The sequence below is a fragment of the Onthophagus taurus genome, chromosome 1, assembly GCF_036711975.1.
Source record: "Onthophagus taurus isolate NC chromosome 1, IU_Otau_3.0, whole genome shotgun sequence".
Lineage (NCBI taxonomy): Eukaryota > Metazoa > Arthropoda > Insecta > Coleoptera > Scarabaeidae > Onthophagus > Onthophagus taurus.
This window is the reverse complement of record NC_091966.1, coordinates 40,104,074-40,130,805: the sequence shown is the minus strand read 5'-3', so window position 1 is coordinate 40,130,805 and position 26,732 is coordinate 40,104,074. Positions and strand designations below refer to the sequence as shown.

Below are 26,732 nucleotides of genomic sequence, written 5' to 3'. Positions count from 1 at the left end.
ATGAAAATTTTTGAAAAAAATAAAATTTATGATATATATTTATTAAGAAAACTCTATTAAAAAAGAATAATTTATCACAAACAATAAACGTAAGTCCTTATATTTCGGCATTTTAAATGTTTATTAATTAACCTTCTTTTGAAGTTAGATGATATCGACGCTTACCGTATTTTTTTTTACATTTTCTCGTATATTACAATTTATCTCAAATACAAAACACTGTCTTTCTCATTTAATTTACTTAATCCAATCAAAATTACTAAAAAAAAAGTTAATAAAATAAATCGAACAAATACAGCTTCTTTATACACAATAATTCATCCTTAAATTTTAAATCTAGCGAAAGAAATGTACACATTACCATTCAGAAATTGATTTACAATATATTTACAATGTAATAGTTTGAGGTTCACTAAATAATCCTACCCTTTGATGTGAATCAACGGCCCTTACCGCGAAATAATACCGATAACCAACGGCGAATTGCGTTAACGTAACCGCCATGGGAAGTTCCAAAGCTTTAACGTCACCGATTTTACCCCAACCGTCCGTTTTTTGGTTAGCTTTCGGCACTTGATACGCATACAATTGATAACTAACTATTGCATCGAACATACTTAATTGATACGGCATTTTCCATTGTAAAACTATACCCGTTCCGCAGGGTGATTTAGTTAAATTTAAATGAGGTTTAGGTGGTACCATTCTTCCAGGATGGTGTTGATCCGGTGGTGGTGGTGGAAGTGGGGATGAACTTTGTCGAACTCTTTGTACGGGTGATCTCGTAGTTTGGGGATTTGTTGGTTGAGGGGTCGTTGCTGGACGAATTGGGGTTAATTTTGTTACAACCGATTGTGTTGTTGCTATCTGCGTTGTTGGGGATTGCGTTACTACAGATACTTGACTTGTGGGGATTGTTATATTAGTCGTTTTAGCTAAAATTTAAAAAATTATTAAATCAAATACAATTAAATAATTAATTACTTACATATTACGTTTGGATTAACTTTTAACATGACTGGCCTTGTTAGGACGGTTGAAGGAATCACCATAACTTTAGTTCCGGTTTGTGTTGTCACCAACGAAGCATTTTTTGTAGCTTGTCCGTTAGTTCTAACTGTTTTATTGGGACTATTAGAGATCTTTTCATCTTCGTCTGTTAAATCGATTACAGCTTTTGCGGTATCTGCTGGTTTTTTTCCGTTAACTTGTGCTTGAATGAGAGTAGTTTGACGATTCTCTTTTTGTGCAAGTTGTTTATTAAGAATTGTTTGTTTAACATTGCCAGTCGGTTGCGATGGGGATCTATGTTGTAAGTTTGTTAGCTAAAAAATAATAAAAATTAAGATTAAATTAAGTCAAAATTGATCTTGTTTTACCCTGGTGCTTTGAATAACACTTTGTTGAGTTTTTCCGGGAGATCTTATATTATTTAAATTATTATTAGTAACAGTACTTGTAACATTATTATTATTCTTATTCACATTTTGTACATTATTCACATTATTTATATTATTATTATTACAATTAATGTTTTTTCCATTTTGTATAACCCCATTTATACGGGTCTGTCGATTATGCTGATCGAGCACAGCTTGTAAACCGACCGATCTTGTAATTTTAACTGGCACCAACGGTTTACTTTTTTGTTCCTTCGCAACTTTCAAAGCGGCCGTAACTTTTTCGTGAACAATCTTTAAATCTCTAGTTTGATTCGCAATCGTAACCGATTCTCTTCGATATTGCTCGATGGTTTGTTCGAGCGTACGTATTTTTTGACGTAAATCTGCCAACTCACTTTTATCAACGAGACATTCGCACGTCTTTTGCAAACAAAACTCTTCCAATTGGGCCCTCGTCATGTTCTTCAAAGCTTCGTCTTTCATGTATGCTTTAAACGAGTTTAGCGCCTTCAATTTGACAGTTTCTGATTTCTTTTTAATTGCGTTTTGATCTAATTTCATTTTCTTCGCTTCATCTTGTTCCGTTTCAAAATCATCGGGTAGTTGGCGCTTGGTTATTTTCTTCAATTCGGTATTATCTACAAAAAAAATATCAACAATCAATATAATATTTTCATACATAAATTAAAAAATTTACTAAAGTTTGTCAAATCATCGAAAATCGTTGTAGAATTAATCAAATTCATTGTCAACATAAAATATGACATTGACAGTTTACTATGTGTATTTTTGGTAACCATGGTAACCGTTTTTAAGTTGGTAGGACGAAATCAAAATAGTTACTAACATTCACAATTTAATATTAATGTATTAATCAAAATAAATTAAATTAAACTAAAAAAAAAATATGTAATGTTTATTTTATGCGACTTTTATCTATTATAGCAACGTCAATTTTGATGGTTAATGTCATATCCAATCAAAGGTAAGAAACGTCAAGATGAATTCGTCACTTCTCATATTAAAAATGTTACTTTTTCGTTAAAAACGTTGCATTTTATGATAAATACACGTAAAAATATCTTTCTGAATTAAATAAGTTACATTTCAATATAAAAAATGTTGAAATCGAAATCAAATTTCAAATGTCAATTGTGACGTTTCAAATAATTTTTATGGTTAAAAAATGACAGGTTAAGTTTAAAATGTCATTTTTTAAAAAGAAATGTTAATTTTGATGTTGTTAATGTTATTTTAAGTTTGCTAAATAATGTTTTTTTTAATAATTTAATGATTTAAGTTTTAAATCATATTGTTAACATTCCATATCTGATGTCTAGTCTATATCTATAACGATTTTTGTCAGATATTGAATGATTACTATAAAATATTTTACAACTAAAGTCCATTTTTGAACTACAGGTTATCTCAGACACGAAGAATTCTGGATGTTGCACTTCAACCAAACATAGGACTACTTTACGAAAGAAAAACATCGCATTTGAACAAGTTAACAAGAATGTACTAAAGATAAAGTACAACCAAGCGATTTTATCTATAAATTAAGTTCAAATTTTCAATTCTGCTAGTCATGGGTGTCGACACTGAGGTTGATACTTATTCTAAGTCGTGTAGTAGAAACTATCAATTGTAATATAAAAGGGCAAAGACCCAACGGCTAATTAAAAAGTATCAGAAAGTTCAACTACAGACAAGGAAACATATAGAGGAAAAATAACATAACAAACCATCTAGATGTTGATCTTAAAAGCTTTATAAGCCTTACGCCTCCTCTACATTGAGAAAGGATATCTAAACCACAGGTTGGCAAAAACAGCCGATAATAATCAACTCTTTGCTTCCTCATGAAAGTGTAGAGGATGCCACAACTAAAAGGGTTAAGGATTCCAGACAAAGTTTCCAATAAAGTGCTGAAATGAGTAAAGGAATCAACGAATGTATATAATGCTTGTCTGGAGTAAGGCAAGTTTCAAATTATCTATAAAAAAGTTCCTGAAGTTGTAATGCTGCAGAATGGGACAAATATGGATAAAACTGTTGCTGTGGCACAGACGAGTGGTGAGCTATATCCTGGGCAATTTGCTTATAGCAATCTGGGCAGTCTATTACGAAATGCTTCTTGTCCCACAAGTCTTTACAGACAACTCGGGGGTATTTGTCAACCTTTAGACATAAAGAAGGAATCTTAACATACTGAGAAATTACTGCCAGTACGCTACCTTAGACGTAATAAAACGAAAGACACCTGTAAAAAACTGACAAAGGGTTATCCACAAGTGTTTAGGTTTGTGGAGAAAATTGGATAGAAAGAATGGAAAGAGTGGAGGAGAATAATAAGAGACTATTCGTTGTTTAATCTACCCACGGATATAATAACGTTTACACTATGAGTAAACAAAAAATTAACATGCTAGAGTGCTATGCAAATGATGCTCTTCTGCAAATCTCGAGTAGCAAGACTAAGATCATGACGATAGGAAGAGAACGCCATAGATGCAAAATAATAATTAACAAGATCATCAAAAGTATCGGAATTTAATTACCTAGGGATGTAATGACGAATAGGTAACACAAATCTAGTGCAACGAGTGTGTACAGCTTAGTCTATGCGAAATCTGGAAACGATTGCACAAAAGAATCACAAAATAAAACTTATGTCGATACAAAGATATATGAAAGCGGTCATGGTATAATAACTTATTAACTAGATATAAGGCTAAGTACAGAATAATAAGTACGGATACGCTCTGTGCTGTTTAACACTTCCATCGATCTGGAGGGGCGGAACTGAGCAGATAGGTACTGATTAAAAACAAAAAGAGAAAATAGAAAGCGCTACATGTTTTTTAAGAGACGTCTGTGACATTACCGAAATCAAACTGAACTTGTGACCGAAACGGTAGCTGATCTCGAATACTGGAAGATTGGTATACTTATTTTCTTTGTTATGTAAGCGAAAAAATGGAGATGAATGCCATAACTATCTCATGGACAAATATAAATGTGGACAAGTTGGAACACCAAAGCATATCCTGCTTGAATGTGAACTCAAAAAGTACTCAAAAAGACCAAATAAGAAACAAGTCAATGTATAACATTATAAGAAATAGGGAACTACTTAAGGTACTGATTAACATAGCTTCTATAGTACAGAAACTGCCTAAGTAGAAGTAACAATCCTAGTCATTATTAAAGCTTATTATTAAAGCAAGATAAAACTGCTAAACAAAGGGAACGTATTCTATAAAATATGGAGGCTCAAAAACGTCTTTGATGCGTTGTATGCTACAAATAATCATCAAAGTGGTTGACAACGCGTAAAATTGAAGACTCCTCTATTTAGACATCATCACTACATTTTTAGTATTGACTGTGTATTTTGGTGTAGCACAATAGAGAAGCAAATTTTCCTTGTAACAACCAAAAGAATTCATGATGCTTAAGAATCAAAATCTGCATACTGGTATTCTCCTTGCAGCTATGTACTACAGATTACTCTTACTTTAAAACAGTCTAATTCAATAAGTCTTTTGATATTGCACTGCAGAGAGCATCATGTTAAGAAGTAACATTTTGCCACAATACATTATATTTAAGAAACCAGTTATTAAAATCCCTTTGCATTTCAATTAATCTTTGTAAATGTATAATTTAGCGACATATAACATTCACTTAAAATTATTTCCAATAAATTTGAACTTACCACTTTTAACATTTTCATTAAACAAAACACTTTTGATATCATTTTTATCATCATCAGTGGCGGCGAACTCAAACGTTTTATTTGTCGCATTAACATTATCAGATTCGCCTAGGTTATCTTTAGAATCATCACTTTTAATTGCTTTATCAGAATCACTTTCAACATTTTTCGAATCACCTTCATAACCTTTCATTAATTTAGCGCGCATTTCATCACTACCATCCAAAATGATAACACCACCAACGTTATTCTCTTCAATATCCATCGCACACTCATCATTTTGATCACCATCTATATCTTTATCGATTTGATTTTCAATATTTTCTTGATTTTGATCTAAATCGCCGTTAATTTGATTAATTTCGCTGGTTTTTTCTAGTTCATTATCGACGTCTTTTGATTCTTGATTTGAATTTTCATCGATTGTTTCGGTATTTTTTGAAACATCTTCAGGTTTTTCTACTTTTTTATTTTTTTCTTTATTAGTTCTAATATTTTCTTTATTATTTCTAGTTCTTTCTTTTTTATTTCTAAGATTTTTTTTATTTCTAATCATTTCTTTATTACTTGTATTACTTTCTTCATTATTTGAATTAATATCATCAATATTTGAACTAATTTCTTCATTATTTGAACTAATCTCTTCGCTATTTGAATTCATTTCTTCGCTATTTGAATTCATTTCTTCATTATTTGAATTCATTTCTTCATTATTTGAATTCATTTCTTCATTATTTGAATTCATTTCTTCATTATTTGAATTAATTTCTTCATTATTTGAATTCATTTCTTCATTATTTGTATTCATTTCTTCATTGTTTGAATTCGTTTCTTCATTATTTGAATTAATCTCTTCATTATTTGAATTAGTTTCATCGGTTATTTCTTCATCATCTTTCCTAATATTATCATCATCTTTTCCATTTTCTTCTTTTTCACTCGAGCTGCTTGCATCATCCTTTTCTTGTTCATCAACAAACGACGTTTCCATTACTTGAAGCAAATCTCCATCTTCTTGATTTTCATCATCTACTTTTTTATTTTCACTACTATTATTAGTTGTAGTTTCTGCATCATTTTTTGACTTATCATCATCAATATTATTTTCAGTCTTATCCTCTTCATTTTCATTTAATTGGCAGTTAATGGTATTATCATCAATAGTTTTTTCATTTTCTAATCCTAATTTTATAGATTTAGTGGATTTAGTGTTGTGATGATCATCATCACCAGCACCAGTCTTTTTAGTTTTTATCTTTTCTTGATTATTGATGTTATTTAGGTCGGTTCCATTTTTAACATCACGAGATTCCTTTTCTTCAACTTCATCCGTTGATGCACGATCGATTAATTTGTTTCCGATCATTTCTTCGTCATCATCCGCGATGTATTTATTGAGGATGTCTTCTTCCGAAACTTCTTGAAGCGTGTCTTCTATTAATTAAAAAAAAATGGATTAAATAAAATTCAAATTTTGATTGTATTTATTAATCTTACTTGAATCGTCAGAAACATGAAGATCTAAAATGATGCTTTCAGAATCATCGTCTGAAACATTCGATTCTGTGTTAGATCCGTTCGTTACGGGTGGCGGTGAAATTACCACCACATTCTCCATGTGGATCTCTTCTTCCTGTTAACAAAGAGAAATATTTGTAAAATACGTATTTCGCATTGAAAAGGTGGTGGTAATCCGGTTACGAACAAGAGTCGACTGATAACAATCCGGTTTACGCCGGTTAACATAGACAAAATGGCCGAGTTGCGACTGCGCATAAAGATCTATGATATGATCTAATATCACCATTATATATATATTCTTTTTTGATATCGTAATATTCTGCGCATTAACTACGCTACATTAAGTTCTTTTATAGAAAGTACTTAAAATATTTAATAAATGTGCGATGTAATACAACCTTTTTGAACAAAATCAAATTTATATTTTTTGTATCGTGATATGTTTGCAAAACTTTTGGCCCTTTGCTAAAAAATCAATATTTGCTACCTCTTGCCAGTAAATTTAATGGAAAAGGCACACTCAATATTAAACACTTAATCCCTGCTAAGTGGTTTGTAATTACGAGAGAAAATTAATTACAAACAGAAATATTAAAGATTTCTGCTTACATTTAAGGTAAAATTGGAAGCGAGTACACTAATGATGTTTAAACAGTTTTAAGGTTCATTAATGAGCCAATATTTATGCACCACTTCTTAAATAATCACAAAAAGGGTTTCAGAGATTGCTTTCTATGCCGCTGGCACCTACCAGGTAAATTCAATTTTACCCGTTTTTGTTCATTTTCGAGAAGAAACTGAACTCTATTGCTTTTTTCAAGTTATCTTTAAAAATCTAGGCTATATTTTTTAATTTTTGATTCTGAAGCTTAGTTTTTCCAAAGAAAAAATAATAAAGTTTGTAACTACAGAGCGCGAACTCCAAACTACATCACTCAGATTTGAGCGTACGATTGGAGCGTATAAAAATCAATAAAATTCCTGGAGAGAGAGAGACAATGCTACGAATTTTATGCGTTAGAAGAAAACGGGAGAGAACGTAATTCATAGCTTGTACCACCTTATACTCAAGGTCGAACGGAACCGTTTTAGTTCGTTTCGGGGACTGTATAACGTCCAGTGAGAGATTCTTATGTGGTACGACTGCTGGGTTTAACCGTAAATTAGTACTTAAGTCGCCTTGCTCCTTAAATGTTTTGAAAAACATCCAATTTTCAGCGTCATTTTCAAACTAAAATGAAAATGATTAAATAAGATAACTAATTTAAAAGTATATAATTTATTATTTAAACTTACATCAAAGTGTTGTTCACAGCAAATAAAACGTGTTGTGATGTTGGGATTTTTATCTAAACCTACTGCCTTAAACCATCGTTTTCGACGTTCTACATTTAGTGGAACTGTTACAAAATATAGTTCTGGATTTTTATTTTTATCGTTGTCACAAGTTGGCACAAAACAAATATTTTTAAAACTCATCTTAACTTTACTAATTCTTTACAGTTAAACAGTCGACGATGTTATACGTTTGACGTTTGGAGTGCGTTTGGAGAGGTCACATGTAGCTAACTACAAAACATAGAACGTATGTGATTTCTTTCTTCTTACTTGCAACGTCATCTGGAGTTGGGGGTGGGGAATTTTAAACTTTTACATTAATCATTGCAAAAATTAAACTATTTTCGAACGTGAAACGTTCTAATTTAATTTAGATTATCGATTTTTTTAAAGACGGTCAAAAAGTCAATCAAGGACAATCATTGAGAATTTATTTAATAACCTCACTTCATACTTAATTTCAACATTAGCTCATCCAAACCAACTCCTTTCTAAAGAAACTTTCATTACGCCTTTTCTTTCTAATATGTAATTATGAAAGGATCATGTCATTTTGTTAAGCCCAGGCCGAGATGCTACAATAAAACTAACACCAATACTAAATTACGCAACAAATATGCCTCGGCCACAAGCGACCTCAGCTTACTTTGGTGACATTGAGTATTTCAGGTGATTTTGCCCAAATCGCTTATTAATGATTCTAATTTTAAGCAGAGGCCACCTGGTCAAGGCGCCATGACATAACTTACACCAACACAAAGTTATGCAGCATACGTACCTCGGCTTAATGCGGTAACGTTGTGCCTCAGCGGCAAGCGATCTCGGCTAAGTTAATGACAAAGAATAAATCATGTGGCTTTGTACAACAGAATTTACACCAATACAAAGTTATGTAGCACACGTGCCTTGGTTTAATTTGATGACATTGTGTATTTTAGGTGATTCAGCCCAGGTTGTTTATTAATGGTTCTAATCATTCTGTTAAGCAGAGGCCACTTATGGTCGAGGCGCCATAACAAAACTCACATCAATACAAAGTTACGCAGTACAGGTGCCTCGGACACAAGGAATCTCGGCTAAGTTAATAACAAAGAATTCAGAAAATTATGTGACTGTGTTAAGCCAAGCCCGCTTGCGGCCAAGGCGCCACAATAGAATTCACACCAATACAAAGTTATGCAGCACATGTGCCTCGGCCGCAAGCTAATTCGGCTATGTTAATTACAAAGAATAGATTATGAGGCTTTATTAAGCCGAGGCCACTTACGGCTGAGACATCACAATATAAGTCATACCAATACAAAGTTACGCAGCACGCGTGCCTCGGCCGCAAGCGACCTCGGCTTAATTTGATGACATTGTGTATTTCAGATGATGTAGCCCAGGTCGCTTGTTTATGACAAAGTATAGGATAGTGGTAAGCCGAGGTTGCTTGCGGTTGATGCGTCATAACAGAACTTATATCAATACAAAGTTACGCAGCACAAATGCCTCGGCCGCAAGCGACCTCGGCTAAGTTAATGATAAGGAATAGATTATAAAGCTTTATTAAGTTGAGGCCGCTTACGACTGAGGCACCACAATATAAGTCATACCAATACAAAGTTAAGCAGCACACGTGCCTCGGTCGTAAGCGACCTCGGCTTAATTTGATGACATTGTGAATTTCAGATGATGTAGGCCAGGTCGCTTGTTTATGACAAAGAATGGATTATAGCATGGTGGTAAGCTGAGGTTGCTTGCGGTTGAGACGCCATAACAGAACTTACATCAATACAAAGTTACGCAACACATGTGCCTCGGCCGCAAGCGACCTCGGTTAAGTTAATGACAAAGGATAGATTATGAAGCTTTATTAAGCCGAGGCCGCTTACGGCTAAGGCACCACAATATAAGTCATACCAATACAAAGTTAAGCAGCACACGTGCCTCGGTCGTAAGCGACCTCGGCTTAATTTGATGACATTGTGTATTTCAGATGATGTAGGCCAGGTCGCTTGTTTATGACAAAGAATGGATTATAGCATGGTGGTAAGCTGAGGTTGCTTGCGGTTGAGACGCCATAACAGAACTTATATCAATACAAAGTTACGCAACACATGTGCCTCGGCCGCAAGCGACCTCGGTTAAGTTAATGACAAAGGATAGATTATGAAGCTTTATTAAGCCGAGGCCGCTTACGGCTGAGACACCACAATATAAGTATAACAATACAAAGTTACGCAGCACGCGTGCCTCGGCCGCAAGCGACCTCGGCTTAATTTGATGACATTGTGTATTTTAGATGATGTAGCCCAGGTCGCTTGACTTGTTTATAACAAAGAATGGATTATAGCATGGTGGTAAGCCGAGGTTGCTTGCGGCTGAGGCGCCATAACAGAACTTATATCAATAAAAAGTTACGCAACACATGTGCCTCGGCCGCAAGCGACCTCGGCTAAGTTAATAACAAAGAATAGATTATGAAGCTTTATTAAGCTGAGGCCGCTTACGGCTGAGACACCACAATATAAGTCATACCGATACAAAGTTACGCAGCACGCGTGCCTCGGCCGCAAGCGACCTCGGCTAAGTTAATGATAAAGAATAGATTATAAAACTTTATTAAGCCGAGGCCGCTTACGGCTGAGACATTACAATATAACACACACCAATACAAAGTTACGCAGCACACGTGCCTCGGCCGCAAGCGACCTCGGCTTAATTTGATGACATTGTGTATTTCAGATAATCTAGCCCAGGTCGCTTGTTTATGACAAAGATTGGATTATAGCATGGTGGTAAGCTGAGGATGCCTGCGGCTGAGACGCCATAACAGAACTTATATCAATACAAAGTTACGCAGCACGCGTGCCTCGGCCGCAAGCGACCTCGGCTAAGTTAATAACAAAGAATAGATTATGAAGCTTTATTAAGCTAAGGCCGCTTACGGCTGAGACATTACAATATAACTCACACCAATACAAAGTTACGCAGCACGCGTGCCTCGGCCGCAAGCGACCTCGGCTTAATTTGATGACATTGTGTATTTCAGATGATGTAGCCCAGGTCGCTTGTTTATGACAAAGAATGGATTATAGCATGGTGGTAAGCCGAGGTTGTTTGCGGTTGATGCGCTATAACAGAACTTATATCAATACAAAGTTACGCGGCATACATGCCTCGGTCGCAAGCAACCTCGGCTAAGTTAATGACAAAGAATAGATTATGTAGCTTTCCTAAGCCGAGGTCGAGATACCACAACAGAAGTTACACCAATACAAAGTTAGGCAGGAAATGTGCCTCGGCAGCTAGTGTTAATACCAACGAATGGATTAAGTCTTGCGTTGATATGGCATTAAATGTAGCACCTCGGTCGCAAAAAGTAGATCATATCTTATCTCATGTCTTTCTTGAAAGAACCTCAACACGACTTCGTCAATTCATTATTTTCATCAACGCCAAAAATTACGCCGGATTTTCACACTGCAATTTCATTATCTACTTTATTGTATAAATGTTTCTCTGTTTCTTCATACCCAATGGTACCACATCAATTTATCTTTACTCGTTCTTCTTCATAGGAAGTCAAAATAGTCCTGATAAGTTCATCGTCCTAAAATCTTGGCCGCACGGATTACCAGATAATAAAAAAGTCTTTGCAACTTCATTCCATAACTTACACTTTAACTCACGATTATAACCGGTTTTCAATTTTATGTTGTACAACGTTTACAATAATGTATTTTTCGATGAGATAAAAACGAAAATATCACTTTTAGTTAGCATTGCTTCTTTAAAGAGAAATGGGCAGGTAAAAAAGGTTATTCCGCAAAAACAAACTTACCCGATGACCAGGTAAGTTGCATTGTGAAATAAATAAATTCGATCAACTCAGTCTATTTTTCAATGAGAATGAAAATGTAAAATAATTATTTTTTGAATTATATAATCATTTTAATAATTTGTATCGCATAACTAACCTAGAAATTTAAATGTCATTGAGAGAAATGTCAATAAGGTTATGGGTGTAAAATAGGTTATGTCACAAATCGATTTTACCGATTGTATCACATACCAGGAATTTCATATAACTAGCAATATATGAATGCAGTAATCATAGTTACGAAAGTACTATACATTTGTACTGTCACATATAAAATCCAACATAGCTTAATAGTACAGGCATTGGGTAGTTTTGCAAAGGAAAAGTTTTGCTTGGAAAAGATGACGTCCTCATGATAACTCTGAGTTTGCGTCTTAAGAGACGCATAGCTAAACCCGAATGGTTCTGGTTGTAGGTCTAGTGTTAGTTCTACTTTTCGTTCAATAAATATATACCGCAATCTAACGCTGAATAACAATTAAACCTGGAGCTAACATTAGACCTAGATCTAGAAACATACAGGTTCAGCTGCACGTCTCTCAAGACGGCTAAACCCGAATGATTCTAGTTCTAGGTCTTGTGTTAGTTCTAGTGATAGTGAAAAACTAGAACCAACACTAGACCTAGAACTAGAAACATTCGGATTTAGCCGCACGTCTCTCAAGACGGCTAAACCCGAATGATTCTAGTTATAAGTATTGTGTTAGATAGTGCTAATGTAAAACTGGAACTAACACTAGAACTAGAAACAATCGGATTTAGCCGCACGTCTCTCAAGACGGCTAAACCCGAATGATTCTAGTTCTAGGTCTTGTGTTAATTGTGATGACAGTGCTAGTGCAAAACTAGAACTAATACTAGAACTAGAAACATTCGGATTTAGCCGTGCGTCTTCAGACGCACGGCTTTTATTTGTTATTCAGTACTACATTATTTTATATTTTTATTGAGCTATAACGGACACTGCCTTCCCCGTATTAATCCGTTATATCGAGGTTGTACTGTAATGTCGAATTACACTGACATTACAGTACACTGTTGCATTTTATATATATATTGCATCTTAAGTGAAATTTACTGTATTTAGTATAATTTAATAAACAAATATTATTCGTAAAGTGATTAGATTGGTTTTTGATGTTTTTTCTCATCAAGGTCGCGCAAAATCTATAAATTAATAATTACAACGTTACAAAGAAAATCTAACCATTTAATGAAATGTCAAAAACTTTATGGATACATTTAGAATCATTTTTTGGAATGTGTTAAACTTGAAATATTATTTTGGCAATGCATCAGGTTGTTGTATTATTAGAAGGTTTTTAATGAATTATGATGGGAATGTTAAGGGCAAAATTTAACCGCCAGTTTTTGATTTTAGACAAAAACTTTTTGAAAATACCCGATCGAAGTCCATAAAACTGACCGATGATGGCGAGCATGCGCTGCCGGATCCAAACGGTGACGGATAAATTTGACCTCGTTACTGCCATTCTATATTTAGAAATGGTTTTATATTCTGTCACAAAAACCTTTTTTTCTTTACAACAACCCGAACCCCATACTGCTTTGACTGCGAAACACGTCATCATGATCTGACATAATCATGATTTTGAATCAATATAATTTTTAATTTTATCAATAAATAATAAAATTGTTCTTATGATTATTAACATATTTAACATTATCAAGATAATTGTAATTTTGGAAAATTGATTTAATTCAAGCAAATATTTTTTTGACGTAAAGTGTCAACACGCGTTTTGACATAACCTCAACTTTCCATAATCTTAATCGCTATAAAGGATATTAATAAAACAAGCCAATTTGTAATGTTTTGAAACAACTTACTTGACGTATTTTTTTGCCAACTTCTTTTTACCAACCCTGTAAATGAAGCGCCACGTTGGGTTATTTGTCCCGGTTGTTATCTTTTGTGTTTACCCAAACCGTTTGTGAGGGAAAGCTATGCACCCGAGCAGCGCCTGCGCGATTATACATCGAATACGGCAGTCGGCAATCGTAGTATGCCGTATTTTGATACGTTAAAAAAAAAAATTATCAAATTTTGGACTTTGCAAAAATTTTCATAGTGTATAATCAGTTGGGGTTTGGGTTGAGTTATCAAGATGTTGCGCTTGCGCATTATCTATGTTATGTATGTTAGGTCTACCATAAACGTAAATCTTAACCGAAACTCGACCAAAAGTACCTAAATAAACAACAACAAAGAAAAAAAGAAATCATGATGAGATGCTTACCAAAAAAATTGGTTCTCTTGGGCGGTTTAATTAATAAGAAAACACGGTAATTAACACGAAATGAAGTTCTGGTACGCCAAGTTTCCTACTACTGGTAGCGGTACGGTTCTGTTACGGTCCTGCGAGACCTGACGGTGAGGTATCTCCTAAAATGGCGGCTACGCACGCGTATAACAACTCAAAAATAAAAAAAATTTTGCCAAGTTCTGCGTTATTTTTCAACGATTTTTTTGGAAAACAAGTTTTTATTTCGCAAAATTATATTTCATTATTTAAGTATCGATTTTGTTACAAAGAAAAAAAAAATAGATAGATTCACTTGGCAACACTGTCAAATCGGCCAACTGCGATCTCTCAACGACTCGGGCCGCCTCGCTTAATAACCACGTGTTTGACCTTTACTGAATATCATGACGTACTATGCCCCTAATGTCAAATCGAGCTATCAAACCTGTCAATGTAGAAGTGACGTTTTCGATTTATTAATTTAACCCAATTAATTAATAAATTAAATCAAAAACGCATCGTAACTTCATTAATCAAGATAGCCAATTTAAAAATAAATTAATTAATAATTTATTTCGCGCATGCGCAATATGATTTTTATGGAGATTTTATTTGTTGAGTAATTGCAAATATCAATTAAGTGCTAATATATTTCCCTCATAATCCACTTCACATGACACATTATTTCTTATTTATTCTAGATCAAAAATTCCTAATCATCATGTTTTTAGGATTACTGATACAACAAGATCAACAAAACAAAGAAACATCATTTTAGACGTTTATGTCATCAACTCAACTAATTTTAAGGTTAAATCATTAAATAAACTCTCTTTGTGTCAAAATCGTCCAACTCGTCACACCTTAGCCCTTTAACATGATGAAATTTCTAATGCCAAATCACATTAATTGATGCCGAGTTATTAGATCTGAGTATGTTGGTTCATATTGATTTTTGACATCACTCTTAAATCAAGATAGCAACGAAGAATAAATAAATCACTTTTTATCTAATTTGCTAAAAATAACAATCAGCCGATGTTTTCACGATCGTTAATGCAGTTAGTTCAGAGGCGAGGAGAAGCAGGCCGCGTTATTATGACAACTTGAAAGGAAAACATTGTTTTGGAGGTTCATTTCGCAAGATATTCGTTTGATTACGTGAATTTATTGATGCTATCTTTATTTTAAAGTATCGATCGGTTGCGAAACTTTTAACTTTAACTAAATAAATTTGGCAACACTGTCAGAATAGGCCAACTGCGGTTTCTCAGCGACGCGTCATACAAGTAGGTCCTTGACCCGTAGGATAGCAACAATATGTTATGATGATGTATGATACCGTGACGAATATCGTAATTATTTTTTGAGGTATTTTATGATAAATAACACGGCAACGCCCCAAGATGTATCAAGCAGATGACTCATATTGATTTTTGACGACACTGTAAAATTAACTGGTGTGCTTTTATAGCATACTCTTAGAAGCCATATCAAGGCATTTTGATGATATGTATACACAAATTTATGATTTTGAGTAAAAAACTTCAAATAACTATTTGCTAATTCGCGAAATCAGCGGAGTCACCGGCAGAAGGATATTGTCAAAGCGAAGTAATGAACAAGCTATTTTAGAATCCTTCAACCATTGGAGACCACGCCTTGGTTTTTTGACACATCAAAGTGTGGCGCCACCTGGTTAAATCTATTAATATTACATACACTGAACCAAAATGTACAAAAACAAAACTGAAAGGTTCATTGAATTACATTAATCAAAGCCATTTCTGTTCATCGATTTGAAATAATAATTTTAAAAGGTCGTACCTCAAAAACGATTTGAGATATAACAATGATATGAAGAAAGTTTTAAAGCAAATTTAATCCAGATGTAATGTGCCATAAATAATTTCTTATTTTCCAAAAACATCGAAGTTATGGTTTTTAAACCCATCTTGGCATGTCTGATTGTTACCGATTTGAAATAATAACTTTGAAAAATCGTATCTCAGAAACAAATTAAGATATAACAATGATATGAAGAAAGTTTTAAAGCAAATTTAATCCAGATGTAATGTGCCATAAATAATTTCTTATTTTCCAAAAACATCGAAGTTATGGTTTTTAAACCCATCTTGGCATGTCTGATTGTTACCGATTTGAAATAATAACTTTGAAAAATCGTATCTCAGAAACAAATTAAGATATAACAATGAAATAAAGAACGTTTTAAAGCAAATTTAATCAAGATTTAATGTGCCGTAAATAATTTCTTGTTTCCCACAAACATGAAAGTTATGGTTTTTTAAACCCATCTCTGCACGTTTGATTGTTACCGACTTGAAATAATAAGTTTAAACTTTCGTATCTCAACAACGAAACGAGATATAACAATCAAACAAAGAACATTTTAAAGCAAATTTCATCAAGATTTAATGTGCCATAAATAATTTCTTATTTCCCATAAACATCGAAGTTATGATTTTTTAAACACATCTTTGCATATTTGATTGTTACCGATTTGAAATAACAAGTTTAAACATTCGTATCTCAGAAACGATTTGAGATATAACTATGAAATAAAGAACGTTTTAAAGCAAATTTAATGAAGATTTAATGTGCCAGAAATAATTTCTTATTTCCCATAAACATCGAAGTTATGATTATTTAAACCCATCTCTGCACGTTTGATTGTTACCGATTTGAAATAATAAGTTTGAACATTCGTATCTCAAAAACGAATTGAGATATAATAATGAAATATAGAACGTTTTAAAGCAAAATTTAATAAAGATTTAATGTGCCATAAATAATTTCTTATTTCCCATAAACATCGAAGTTACAATTTTTTAAACCCATCTGTGCATGTTTGATTGTTATCGATTTGAAATAATAAGTTTAAACATTCGTATCTCAAAAACGAATTGAGATATAACAATGAAATAAAGAACGTTTTAAAGCAAATTTAATCAAGATTTAATGTGCCATAAATAATTTCTTGTTTCCCACAAACATGGAAGTTATGATTTTTTAAATCCATCTCTGCACGTTTGATTGTTACCGACTTGAAATAATAAGTTTAAACATTGGTATCTCAAAAACGAATTGAGATATAACAATGAAATAAAGAACGTTTTAAAGCAAATTTAATCAAGATTTAATGTGCCATAAATAATTTCTTATTTCCCATAAACATCGAAGTTATGATTTTTTAAACCCATCTCTGCATGTCCGATTGTTATCGATTACTGAAATCATAAGTTTAAACATTCGTATCTCTAAACCTAATTGAGATATAACAATGAAATAAAGAACATTTGAAAGCAAATTTAATCAAGATTCTTTTTATGCTCTGCGGAATCCTAGTGCATTGCAAAAAGGAAATTAATCTAACGTTCAACATTCACAAGAAGTAATTTAACTGAAAGATATCAAATCAAAAACTCTTCCTCATGAAAACAAAAATAATTTTAAAAATCTCAAAACAATTTCTGCTTAAAATCGTTACAACATCAAGTGGCAAGAAGAAAACATGCGATAGCAAAGAACTGATAAATTCCGGATAAACGATTCGTATTTATCGCAGTTGAAAAATAACTCAAAACGACACGAACAATTGGGAAACTGTAAAATATTAATTTTATTAGATGGACACGGTTACGAAGAAATGTCTAGAAACGTCACGCCCAGTATACCATTGATGATAAAGTACACGAGGATTAACTCGAATGTACTGAGTCTGCCTGTGCTGATATGTTTGATTCCAGTATCTGCACCAGTTTGCACCCTTTACAACTTTCTCCCTGCAGATATCTACATTATCTACACGCTCATTAAAGACAAAACCAGAGCCTTCACCCATAAAAGTGACATTGTTCAAAATTTCCACTATAACAGTTAGTACGTCGAAAAATGTTTCCTGTGCTTTATAGATAGTATACTATAAAATTGCTATTGCTTCCGCCGCAAAAAATAGTAGTGGATGGATTAAGTTTAAAATTGGCATGGTAATCAATAGTGGGCATCAAAAAAGCACAACCAACACCACCTCTTGCAGATTTGGAAGCATCAGTATAAAGAACTAAACTACACTCTATCAACTGCAGAGTTTCAACAAACAATTCTTTATTTTCCCAAACATCATTCCCATAAGGAGGAATAACTTGATGCGTGCCAAAGTACTCCAAAAAGGTAGTACTTGGAAACTTTGGTTGTTCCAGAACCTACCCGTGACCTCCACTGCTAACTTAGCGACTTTAGCCTGAAACGTTTTATGATTCTTCGAACCATCTGCTTCGTCGATAAGAAATTGCGACTGAAGTTAAGTTGTGGTTCCATAGCTTCAACATTAAGCGTTTCAATAGGAGTAGACTTCATCGAATCAAGATTTAATGTGCCATAAATAACGTCTTATTTCCCATAAACATCATTGTTATGATTTTTTAACTCATCTCTACATACCCATTCCATTGAAGAGGACGTACGCGCCAGTAAAGCGCTGACCACAAGGGCACGATCCTCACTTGCTGTAGTTGCGCGGGGCCGTCCTGGCCGCGTACGTCCTAGCTCATACCATTCTTGCCATGCCCGTTGCACTGCCGATAACGACCGCTTCAGACGACGCGCAATTTCGCGGAACGATACACCCTCCACAATACGCATATCCACAACAATTCGTCGCTCAATCTCGCTTAAGTACCAGAATCGCCCTTCCATTGCGCACAGAATACGACAACAAACTGGTCCCTCACACCACACTAAAAACGACCGGTATCTCCAACTCACTTCGGTCTTAGAAAAATTCGAAACTCGCTGAATAAGCTGGTCTACATTAAACCTTCATGCTTCGCAAATATTATGAATTTATCTTCACGCGTTCAGATTATACAAGGTGTGCTAGTGAATTATTTCCAACAGTGTATTTGAAAAGCAAAACTTACACTCACCCTTCAAACATATTTATTCAGCAGGGATTTAACAACATTTGCAAAAGTGTAGCAAGAAATGCTGGAATATTTAAAATCTTGCTAAAACTTTCTGATAAGTTACCCGTCGATTAACGTTCGATTAAGATTTTGACAACTGACATTAACGGTACGTCGAAGATCATTTCATTAGATATCTGAGCTCGATTAAAGTTTTATAAAAAACATTTTTTCATTAAATGAACTCTAGTAAAATTAAACTTGAATTAAGGTTGCGTTAAGCACCAATTAGCGCTCGATTAAAAAATATATGATTTAATATATTGATACGAGGTATAACCAAAAATTCTTTGTTCCAAATGTAGATACAAAAACGTTTTTTTTACCTTTTGTAGAACGTCATCGTTAAAAATTCGTCCCGGACTTCTGTCGGAAATCCCAAAATCTACATCATGTTTCCGTGTTGAACGCGATGGCAACTTTTCAATCGAATCCTGCTCTTCAGCGTTCCTTTCTGGTGTTTTAACATTCTTAGGATGTTCGGGAGGCTTCTTCTTCGGCTCAGATCCAGTTTGGCGTAATCCTAAAGTCCAAAGCAATATCGTTTTTCGATTTGGAACAGCATCGTCTCCGTCCAAATCAAAATATTTGCGAAACGCCGTTTGCGTTTTAGCAATAGACTCGTTATTCTTGAAGTAAGCCTCCACTACAACGTCTCTATGATGGCGCGACCATCCCATGGCGACAACTAAAAAGGTTATCTTTATTTACCATAGCTAACGAAACGAACCGCACCCACTACCTTCTTTGGGATCTCCACAGCTGATTTTTCGAAACGTACCGGAGTTATTTCTGTTTACATATATTCCAAGGAATGGTTCAGTAAAGTTAATTATTTTCGCTCCGGTTTCAGTTATTTAAAACGATCATCAGCCGAATCTGTTTATAAAAGAAATCACAAAAATAATATCAAATTAAATTAAGATAAAACGTGGTAAAATTATTTAATAAAATAATATTTATAAATAAAGTTTCTTCCTTATAATAATTGGACAAATAAAGCTAAATACATTATTTACAGAATTATTTTCTAATAGCAACGGTTTACTTAACCGTAACCAAAATTTTTGTATCTTATCTCTGATGATGACATTTTACCGAAACTAGTAAGACAATATAATTTGAAATGTTAGAAAATGCTGTAAAAATCCTTGCGCGTTATCACATAATCCTTGATTAGTTTGGAAAATTCTTAAAAAGATGTGGATATAGTTGAAAACAATGAAAGTATTCCAACGACGTGTTATTAACGATCTTGGTTTCAAGACGAAGTTCTCAACGTATAATTGTACCCGAGGTCGAGATTTCCTTTTGTGCTGTGAAAGATTATAGTAATTCAAAGATCACTTTTGCTCTGATTGTTCTCATCCCCAATTAATTGGTTAAAATCTGATGAATGTTGGCGTAAATTAAATTAGCTCTGAGACAGCTGATGCGTTTAGATCTTGTTGAGTCCAATCTGGATCTGATACAGCCGAAATCGAACGCTAATCAATGCTTAACCGAATGTTAATCATTTGTTAAGTTTGTTGTAGCGTTGCGTTAAATCACAAAAGAGTTTTATAAGATTGTGAGCGTCATGTTAACTCTAACCGAAGCTCTCCGACTAACATTGCGGTTAGTTTATAAATATTTGATCTGATAAAACCTAAATTGAAGGTTAATCAATGGTTAACTTAGCGTTAATCCGACATTAATTCCGGGTTAAGGTCGCAATTAGTACAAAATGGGTTAAGAAATCTATAAAACTCGTTCGTTAACAAATTGCAGCATCTTAATTAGATCACAGTTCTACAAAGTTCAATTAGCGTTTTTAACTTCAAACTTTTCGATCAAAGTTGTAATTTAGTTCTAAAAGCCATCGGTAATTGAATAATGGTAGTCAATACAATATTAATGTCATATACTATCAAAAGTATGTGCTAATAATGTTAATCGGGCGTTAAGGTTGTTTTGACGTTGCATTAAATCCAAAAAGAATTTTATAAGATTATCAGTGTAATATTAACCCTAACTGAAGCTATCCGACGAAAATCGAGCTTAGATTATAAAATTTGGTCTGATAAAACTTAAATTGAATGTTAATCAATGCTTAACCGAACGTTAATCAGATATTAACACCGGGTTAAGGTCGCAAGTAGTTCAAGATGAGTTCACAAATCTCTAAAATACGTTCGTCAGCACATAGCAGCATCTTAATTAGATCATTGTTCTACAAAGCTCAATTAGTGTCGGGTTTACTTCATACTATTTGATCAAAGTTGTAATTTACTATTCTAAACTGCATCGGTAATTGAATAACGGTCTTCAACACAATATTAATTCAATATTAATCGTGTGTTAAGGTTGTTTAGACGTCGAATTAAATTAAAAATGAACTTATTAACATTATCAACATCATGTTAACTCTAACCGAAGCTCTCTGACTAAAAGCGCGGTTAGTTTAAAAAAATTGGATCTGATAAAACCTAAATTGAATGCTAATCCATGCTTAACTTGACGTTAATCGAATGTTAACTCCAGGTTAGGGTCGCAATTAGTCCAAAATGGATTCACAAATCTTTAAGTACACGTTCGTCAATAAATAGCAGCACTTGAATTAGGTCACAGTTTTACAAAGGTCAATTAGCGTCGAGTTAACTTCAAACTATTCGATCAAAGTTGTAATTTAGTATTCTAAAAGCCATCGATAATTGAATAATGGTTGTCAGCACAACATTAATGTCATATTCTATCAAAAATGTACTAATAATGTTAATCGTGCGATCAATTTGTATTGACCTTGCGTTAAATCTAAAAAGAATGTTATAAGATTATCAACGCCATGTTAACACTAACCGAAAGTTTTTCGACTAAAAACGTGATTCAGCTTTTAAAGCTGGATCTGATAAAACCGAAATCGAACGCTAATCAGTGCATAACTTAACGTTAATTGAATGTTAACGCCGGGTTATGTTCACAATGAGTCTAAAATGGGACCACAATTTTTTAAGATTTATAAAGCTCAATTAGCGTCGTCTTAACTTCAAGCTATTCGATCAAAGTCATAATTAAAATGCTTAATGAACGTTAATCAGATGAAAACTACTGGTTACCGTCGCAATAACTCTAAATTAACTAAATTAAGTTTTATAGAGTTCAATTAGCGTAATAATGATCTTTAACAAAACATTAATTGCATGTTCAGTGAATTTTATAACATCAACGTCATGTTAACTTTAACCAAAATCGGCAAAAAGTTCCTTAAATTTTTTAATAAAGACTAAGTTAACTTACCGCAGAAAACATTTGGATCTTGTTGACGCTAAAACGGATATAAAAAATCTAAATCGAATGGTAATCGAAGCTTAACCTAACGTTAATCGAATGTTAACTCCGGGTCGTAATAAACCTAAGACGACTTTCAGCTTATGATAATTTTACAGAGCTCAATTAGGGTCGTGTTATCTTCAAGCTAAGTCGTAATTAAGTGTTCTAAAAGCGAGCGCTCGAGAATAATGGTCTTTAGCACAAAATTAACATCATATTCTATCAAAAATAAGTGCTAATAATGTTAATCGTGTTGAGGTTGCGTTAAAGCCAAAAAGAATTTTATAAGATTATCAGGGTCATGTTAATTCTAATCGAAGCTGTCCGACTAAAATGCAGTAAAGTGCGACTAGAATGGTAATCAATGTTTAACTTAACGTTAATCGAATGTTGACGCCGGATTATGGTCGGAATGAATCTAAAATAGATTCACAAATTTTTCGGTATTATAAAACTCAGTTATTATTGAAATGCTTAACCCAAAGTTAAGCGGATGATCATTACTGATTAACGTCGCAATAAGTCTAATTCAACTAAATTAAGTTTTATAGAGTTCAATTAGACCTCAATTAGATCTTTAACACAACATTAACTTCATGTTCAGTGAATTTTATCAATGTCACGTTAACTTTAATCAAAAGTTAATCGGCAAAGTTTCGTTAAGTTTTTAATAAAGATGAGTTAACTAACTGCAGAAAACGTTTGGATCTAGTTGACGCCAAAATGGATATAAAAAAACCTAAATTGAATGGTAATCGAAGCTTAACCTAACGGTAATCGAATGTTAAGTCCGGGTTAGGGTCGTAATAAATCTAAGATGACTTTTAGCTTCAGATAATTTTATATACCTCAATTCCGGTCGTATTATCGTCAAGCTAATCGATGGAAGTAGTATTTAAGTGTTCTAAAAGCGAAACTGATATAGAGAATGGCATGAAAGTCATTAATAATCTTATTTTAGTTAATTTCAATGTGTTTTGTAACATTGTTGTTGAACATTAATCGTCTTATTAACTTCTAAACCTTTTTGCAAACGTCAATGACAGCTCTGTTAAATTTAATCGAGCGTTAAAAAACCCATAACGATAAATAATGGAGTTCTAATCGAAAACTAAAACTAAATTTAATGTTGTTGCATCACTTCGATATGGTTTTATAAAGCTAGATTATCACTACGTTAGCTTTAAGATGTTGGAAAAAAATGGAGTGTTACTCAGGAAATTTTCTTTTTGTATTAAGTGTAGGTGTACTAATAAGTTGTAGAATGTTCATCGAATAAAACAAGTTACGAGAGAAGAATTCCAAATATTGAAAGTATTGATTTGCTTCATTTGGTTCAGTCTTTAGTGTTTTCTTACCTCCTTCATCCACGCTTAAAGCAATCTCAACAACGGATTACGCCTCGGGGCGTGGTTTCAAATATCGTTTCCTCTCAAAACATTAACTAGGTCGAGGGAAGATGAAAATTTTTATTTTGCTGAAGTAGATATTCTGCTCAAAACTCAGAAAACTTCGTCAAAAAGTAAAATATACATTTTGGACACATTAAATTTCAATATTCTCATAAGATTCAACATTATTAATGCGTCATAAAGTTCCGCAACCCACTTGGCGAATTAATAATATTGTTTCTTACCTAGATTTCTGCTAAAAGCAAGAAGGAGCCAACGTTTTTGTGTTAGTTAATACAATGTTCAGAGAGGCTAAGAAGCAGGCTGTGTTACTATGGCAACTTGAAAGAAATATATCGTTTTAGACATTAATTTCGCAAGATATAAAAGAAGACATAAAAGTTTAGATTAAATGATTAAAAATATCGATTCCATTATGAGACATTAAGTGACTACTTGGCAACACTGTCAAAATCCGCGGTATATGACCACGTCCTTGACCCTTACTGATTTATGTCGTGATATATAAATTGCATGAAATGCATTAATTTATTATTAAATAACACAAAACATGAACACGCCCCAAGAGCACCAAGTAATGGTGACTCATCGATTTTTGATGTTATTTGATGCTAATGGTTGCTAAATAATAGGAAATTGTTCAATATGCGCATCTCATATAACTAAAAATAACAATTAGTCGATGTTTTTATGATTGTTAATACATCGTACGGAGATATGGCGTCTCCGCCTTGTTTTTGTGACAACTTGAAAGAAAAATATTTCGAAACATGTTTGCTTAATTATTTGAAATTATCAACAATATCTTTTTTTTATTATTAAAAGTACTCATTGTTTATGAAACTTTAATTAAATAGTTGGCATCACTGTCAAAATAGGCCAAGTACGATTTCTGAACACGCTTCATTTAATAACACGTCCTTGACCCTTATTGAATATCATCATTATGTCATGATATGTAGATGATAAATCCAGATGGAGGGTTGCAAAAGGTATCAAAAAGTAACAAAAAGTATCAAGTAGGGCATGATGAGTCATATTGATTTTTTGACATTACAAGTAAACCAGAAGAATACTTTTTGGTATTATTCGAAACATCGAAATAACGACAACGTTGTTAAATACATTGTTAATTTCGCAACCCACTTGACGCATAAATAATATTGCTTATTATTTAGCTTTCTAAAAATAACAGCGAATCGACGTTTTCGTGACGGTTAATACAACGTTTAGAGACTCGGCGTAGAAGGCTTGGTTATTATGACAAGTTGGAGGAAAAGAATTTTTTTTTAAATAATCTGTCAAAATTAACTGTCATTTCTTATCTGTCACATGCCAAATGGAAATGAATGATGTTTATGTGTAATAATGCGAAATTACTCAATCAGCAAAATTTCTGCAACCCTCTTGACAACCGAATAATTTTATTTTGTAGATAAAAATATCAATCGGTCAATGTTTTTGTGATTATTAATACACAAAGAGAGAGGAATTTTGTTACATAAATATCTCAATATTGCTGATAAATCAAGTGATCATATCTGTCACTACATAAATGTCACATTGACGTTGTTTCAAAAATTTTCAACGAAAAAATTAAGCAAGCCATTAAGTTTTGACATTACTCGCGAATTTTAAATAATTTTTTGACATTGTGTTCCTGAGAAATAAAAATTTGTCACTCAATGCCAACATTGCAAATGTGTCCAAATACTCTTGCAACTCATTGACAATTAAAAACAGTATTTGTTATCTAATTGCCTGTCCAAAAGTAAAGTCAAATGTTTTTAGGATTGTTAATATCGTCTAGAAACTCGGTAAAGACCGTGTTTCTATGGCAACTTAATGGAAACATTATTTTAATGTCAAATTATAAACAAGTTGAGTCATAATTGATCAAAATTGATTAAAATCATCATTTAAACCAAAAAAATTTTGAATTTGCGCAAACCAACTATCCTAAATCAATTAATCATCAACATTTTTCTTCGGGACACAAATCACAATGTTGTCATTGGTTCAAAAGTGACGTAATTAAATGTTACCCCCACCACAACCGATAGTAAGGTTAAGGAATAGGGGGAAATTTTTACCTCCAAAACATAACCTCATGCTACAAGATCAAAGAAAATGAATTTGCATTTTGTAAGTAGTATTTGATTTTCTTACCCAAGTTTTGGGACTTCTCGTTCAAAGGTTCCCTGTTAAAAAGGTTCTGGATTCAGCCGGTGATTATTTATATTGTCTTCGCCTGTCGGTCCGGCAGTTTGAGCCGACGAACAACTGACAACTGCGGCGGCGTATGTCAACGATATCTTGGCGGGTTGCGCATGCGCATCAAATTAATGGCCCTTCTATTTGGATAGGTAATGAAAATTTTTAAAGTTTGTTTTTCACATTAAAATTAAATCGTTTTTATAAAAAAACTAAGACAAGAATTTGTTACGAGTACGGTGTTTTAACAATTGTTAAGTTATGAACAAAAGTTATTTAGAATCTACATCAAGTATAACATGATGGAACTACAATATTAAGAAATAATTTTCCAAAAAAAATGGATCGCACACAAATTGTTTATCAACAATAATTTATCATTAGATAATTTAGCTTCACTTATCCGCTTATTACAGTATTTTATCCCCGTATTTAACCACAATTATTAAATAACTATATTTTTTAACAAAATTTTGACATTTCTACCTCATTCTAACCTCACTTTCAATATCAAACTTTTTTCTTCTTTTCAAACTGTTTAAAACAACCATCTCTTGATTAAACATGTTTTTGTTTGATACTTGTCCACTTATTACAGTATTTTATCTCCGTATTTAATCGCAATAGTTAAATAACTAATTTTTTAACAAAATTTTGACATTTCAACTGTCAATAAACTTCTTTTCAAACTATT

General features: G+C 33.2%; 1 protein-coding gene across 7 annotated transcripts; it reads right to left on the bottom strand.

The window, feature by feature from the left end:
• Window positions 1-20: 20 nt before the first annotated feature.
• On the bottom strand, window positions 21-26,153 carry LOC111428257 (Fibronectin-III type domain-containing protein windei). 7 transcript variants are annotated; one of them, XM_023063712.2, is made up of 8 exons: window positions 25,994-26,153; window positions 19,846-19,982; window positions 19,430-19,804; window positions 6,625-6,760; window positions 5,128-6,561; window positions 1,380-2,041; window positions 989-1,325; window positions 21-935 (listed from the first exon to the last, which is right to left on the bottom strand). In XM_023063712.2, the coding sequence occupies exons 3-8, from the start codon at window positions 19,781-19,783 to the stop codon at window positions 388-390; spliced, it is 3,471 nt and encodes a 1,156-aa protein (XP_022919480.2). In that variant the 5' UTR covers window positions 19,784-19,804; window positions 19,846-19,982; window positions 25,994-26,153; the 3' UTR covers window positions 21-387. The 7 variants fall into 7 exon arrangements, with proteins under 7 accessions (XP_022919480.2, XP_022919471.2, XP_071057430.1 ...); XM_023063703.2 differs by having other exon boundaries at window positions 19,430-19,791; window positions 25,994-26,126; XM_071201329.1 differs by lacking the exons at window positions 19,430-19,804; window positions 19,846-19,982 and adding an exon at window positions 25,918-25,937 and having other exon boundaries at window positions 25,994-26,119.
• Between the last annotated feature and the right edge of the window lie 579 nt (window positions 26,154-26,732).

Excerpts from the sequence above, each read along its gene's own strand:
- LOC111428257 (XM_023063712.2), bottom strand. The coding sequence starts at position 19,783 with ATGGGATGGTCGCGCCATCATAGAGACGTTGTAGTGGAGGCTTACTTC. Across the intron at positions 6,761-19,429 it reads ACGATGACGTTCTACAAAAG|GAAGAAGAGATCCACATGGA; the intron begins GTAAAAAAAACG and ends CTTTGTTAACAG. Across the intron at positions 1,326-1,379 it reads GTGTTATTCAAAGCACCAGG|CTAACAAACTTACAACATAG; the intron begins GTAAAACAAGAT and ends ATTATTTTTTAG.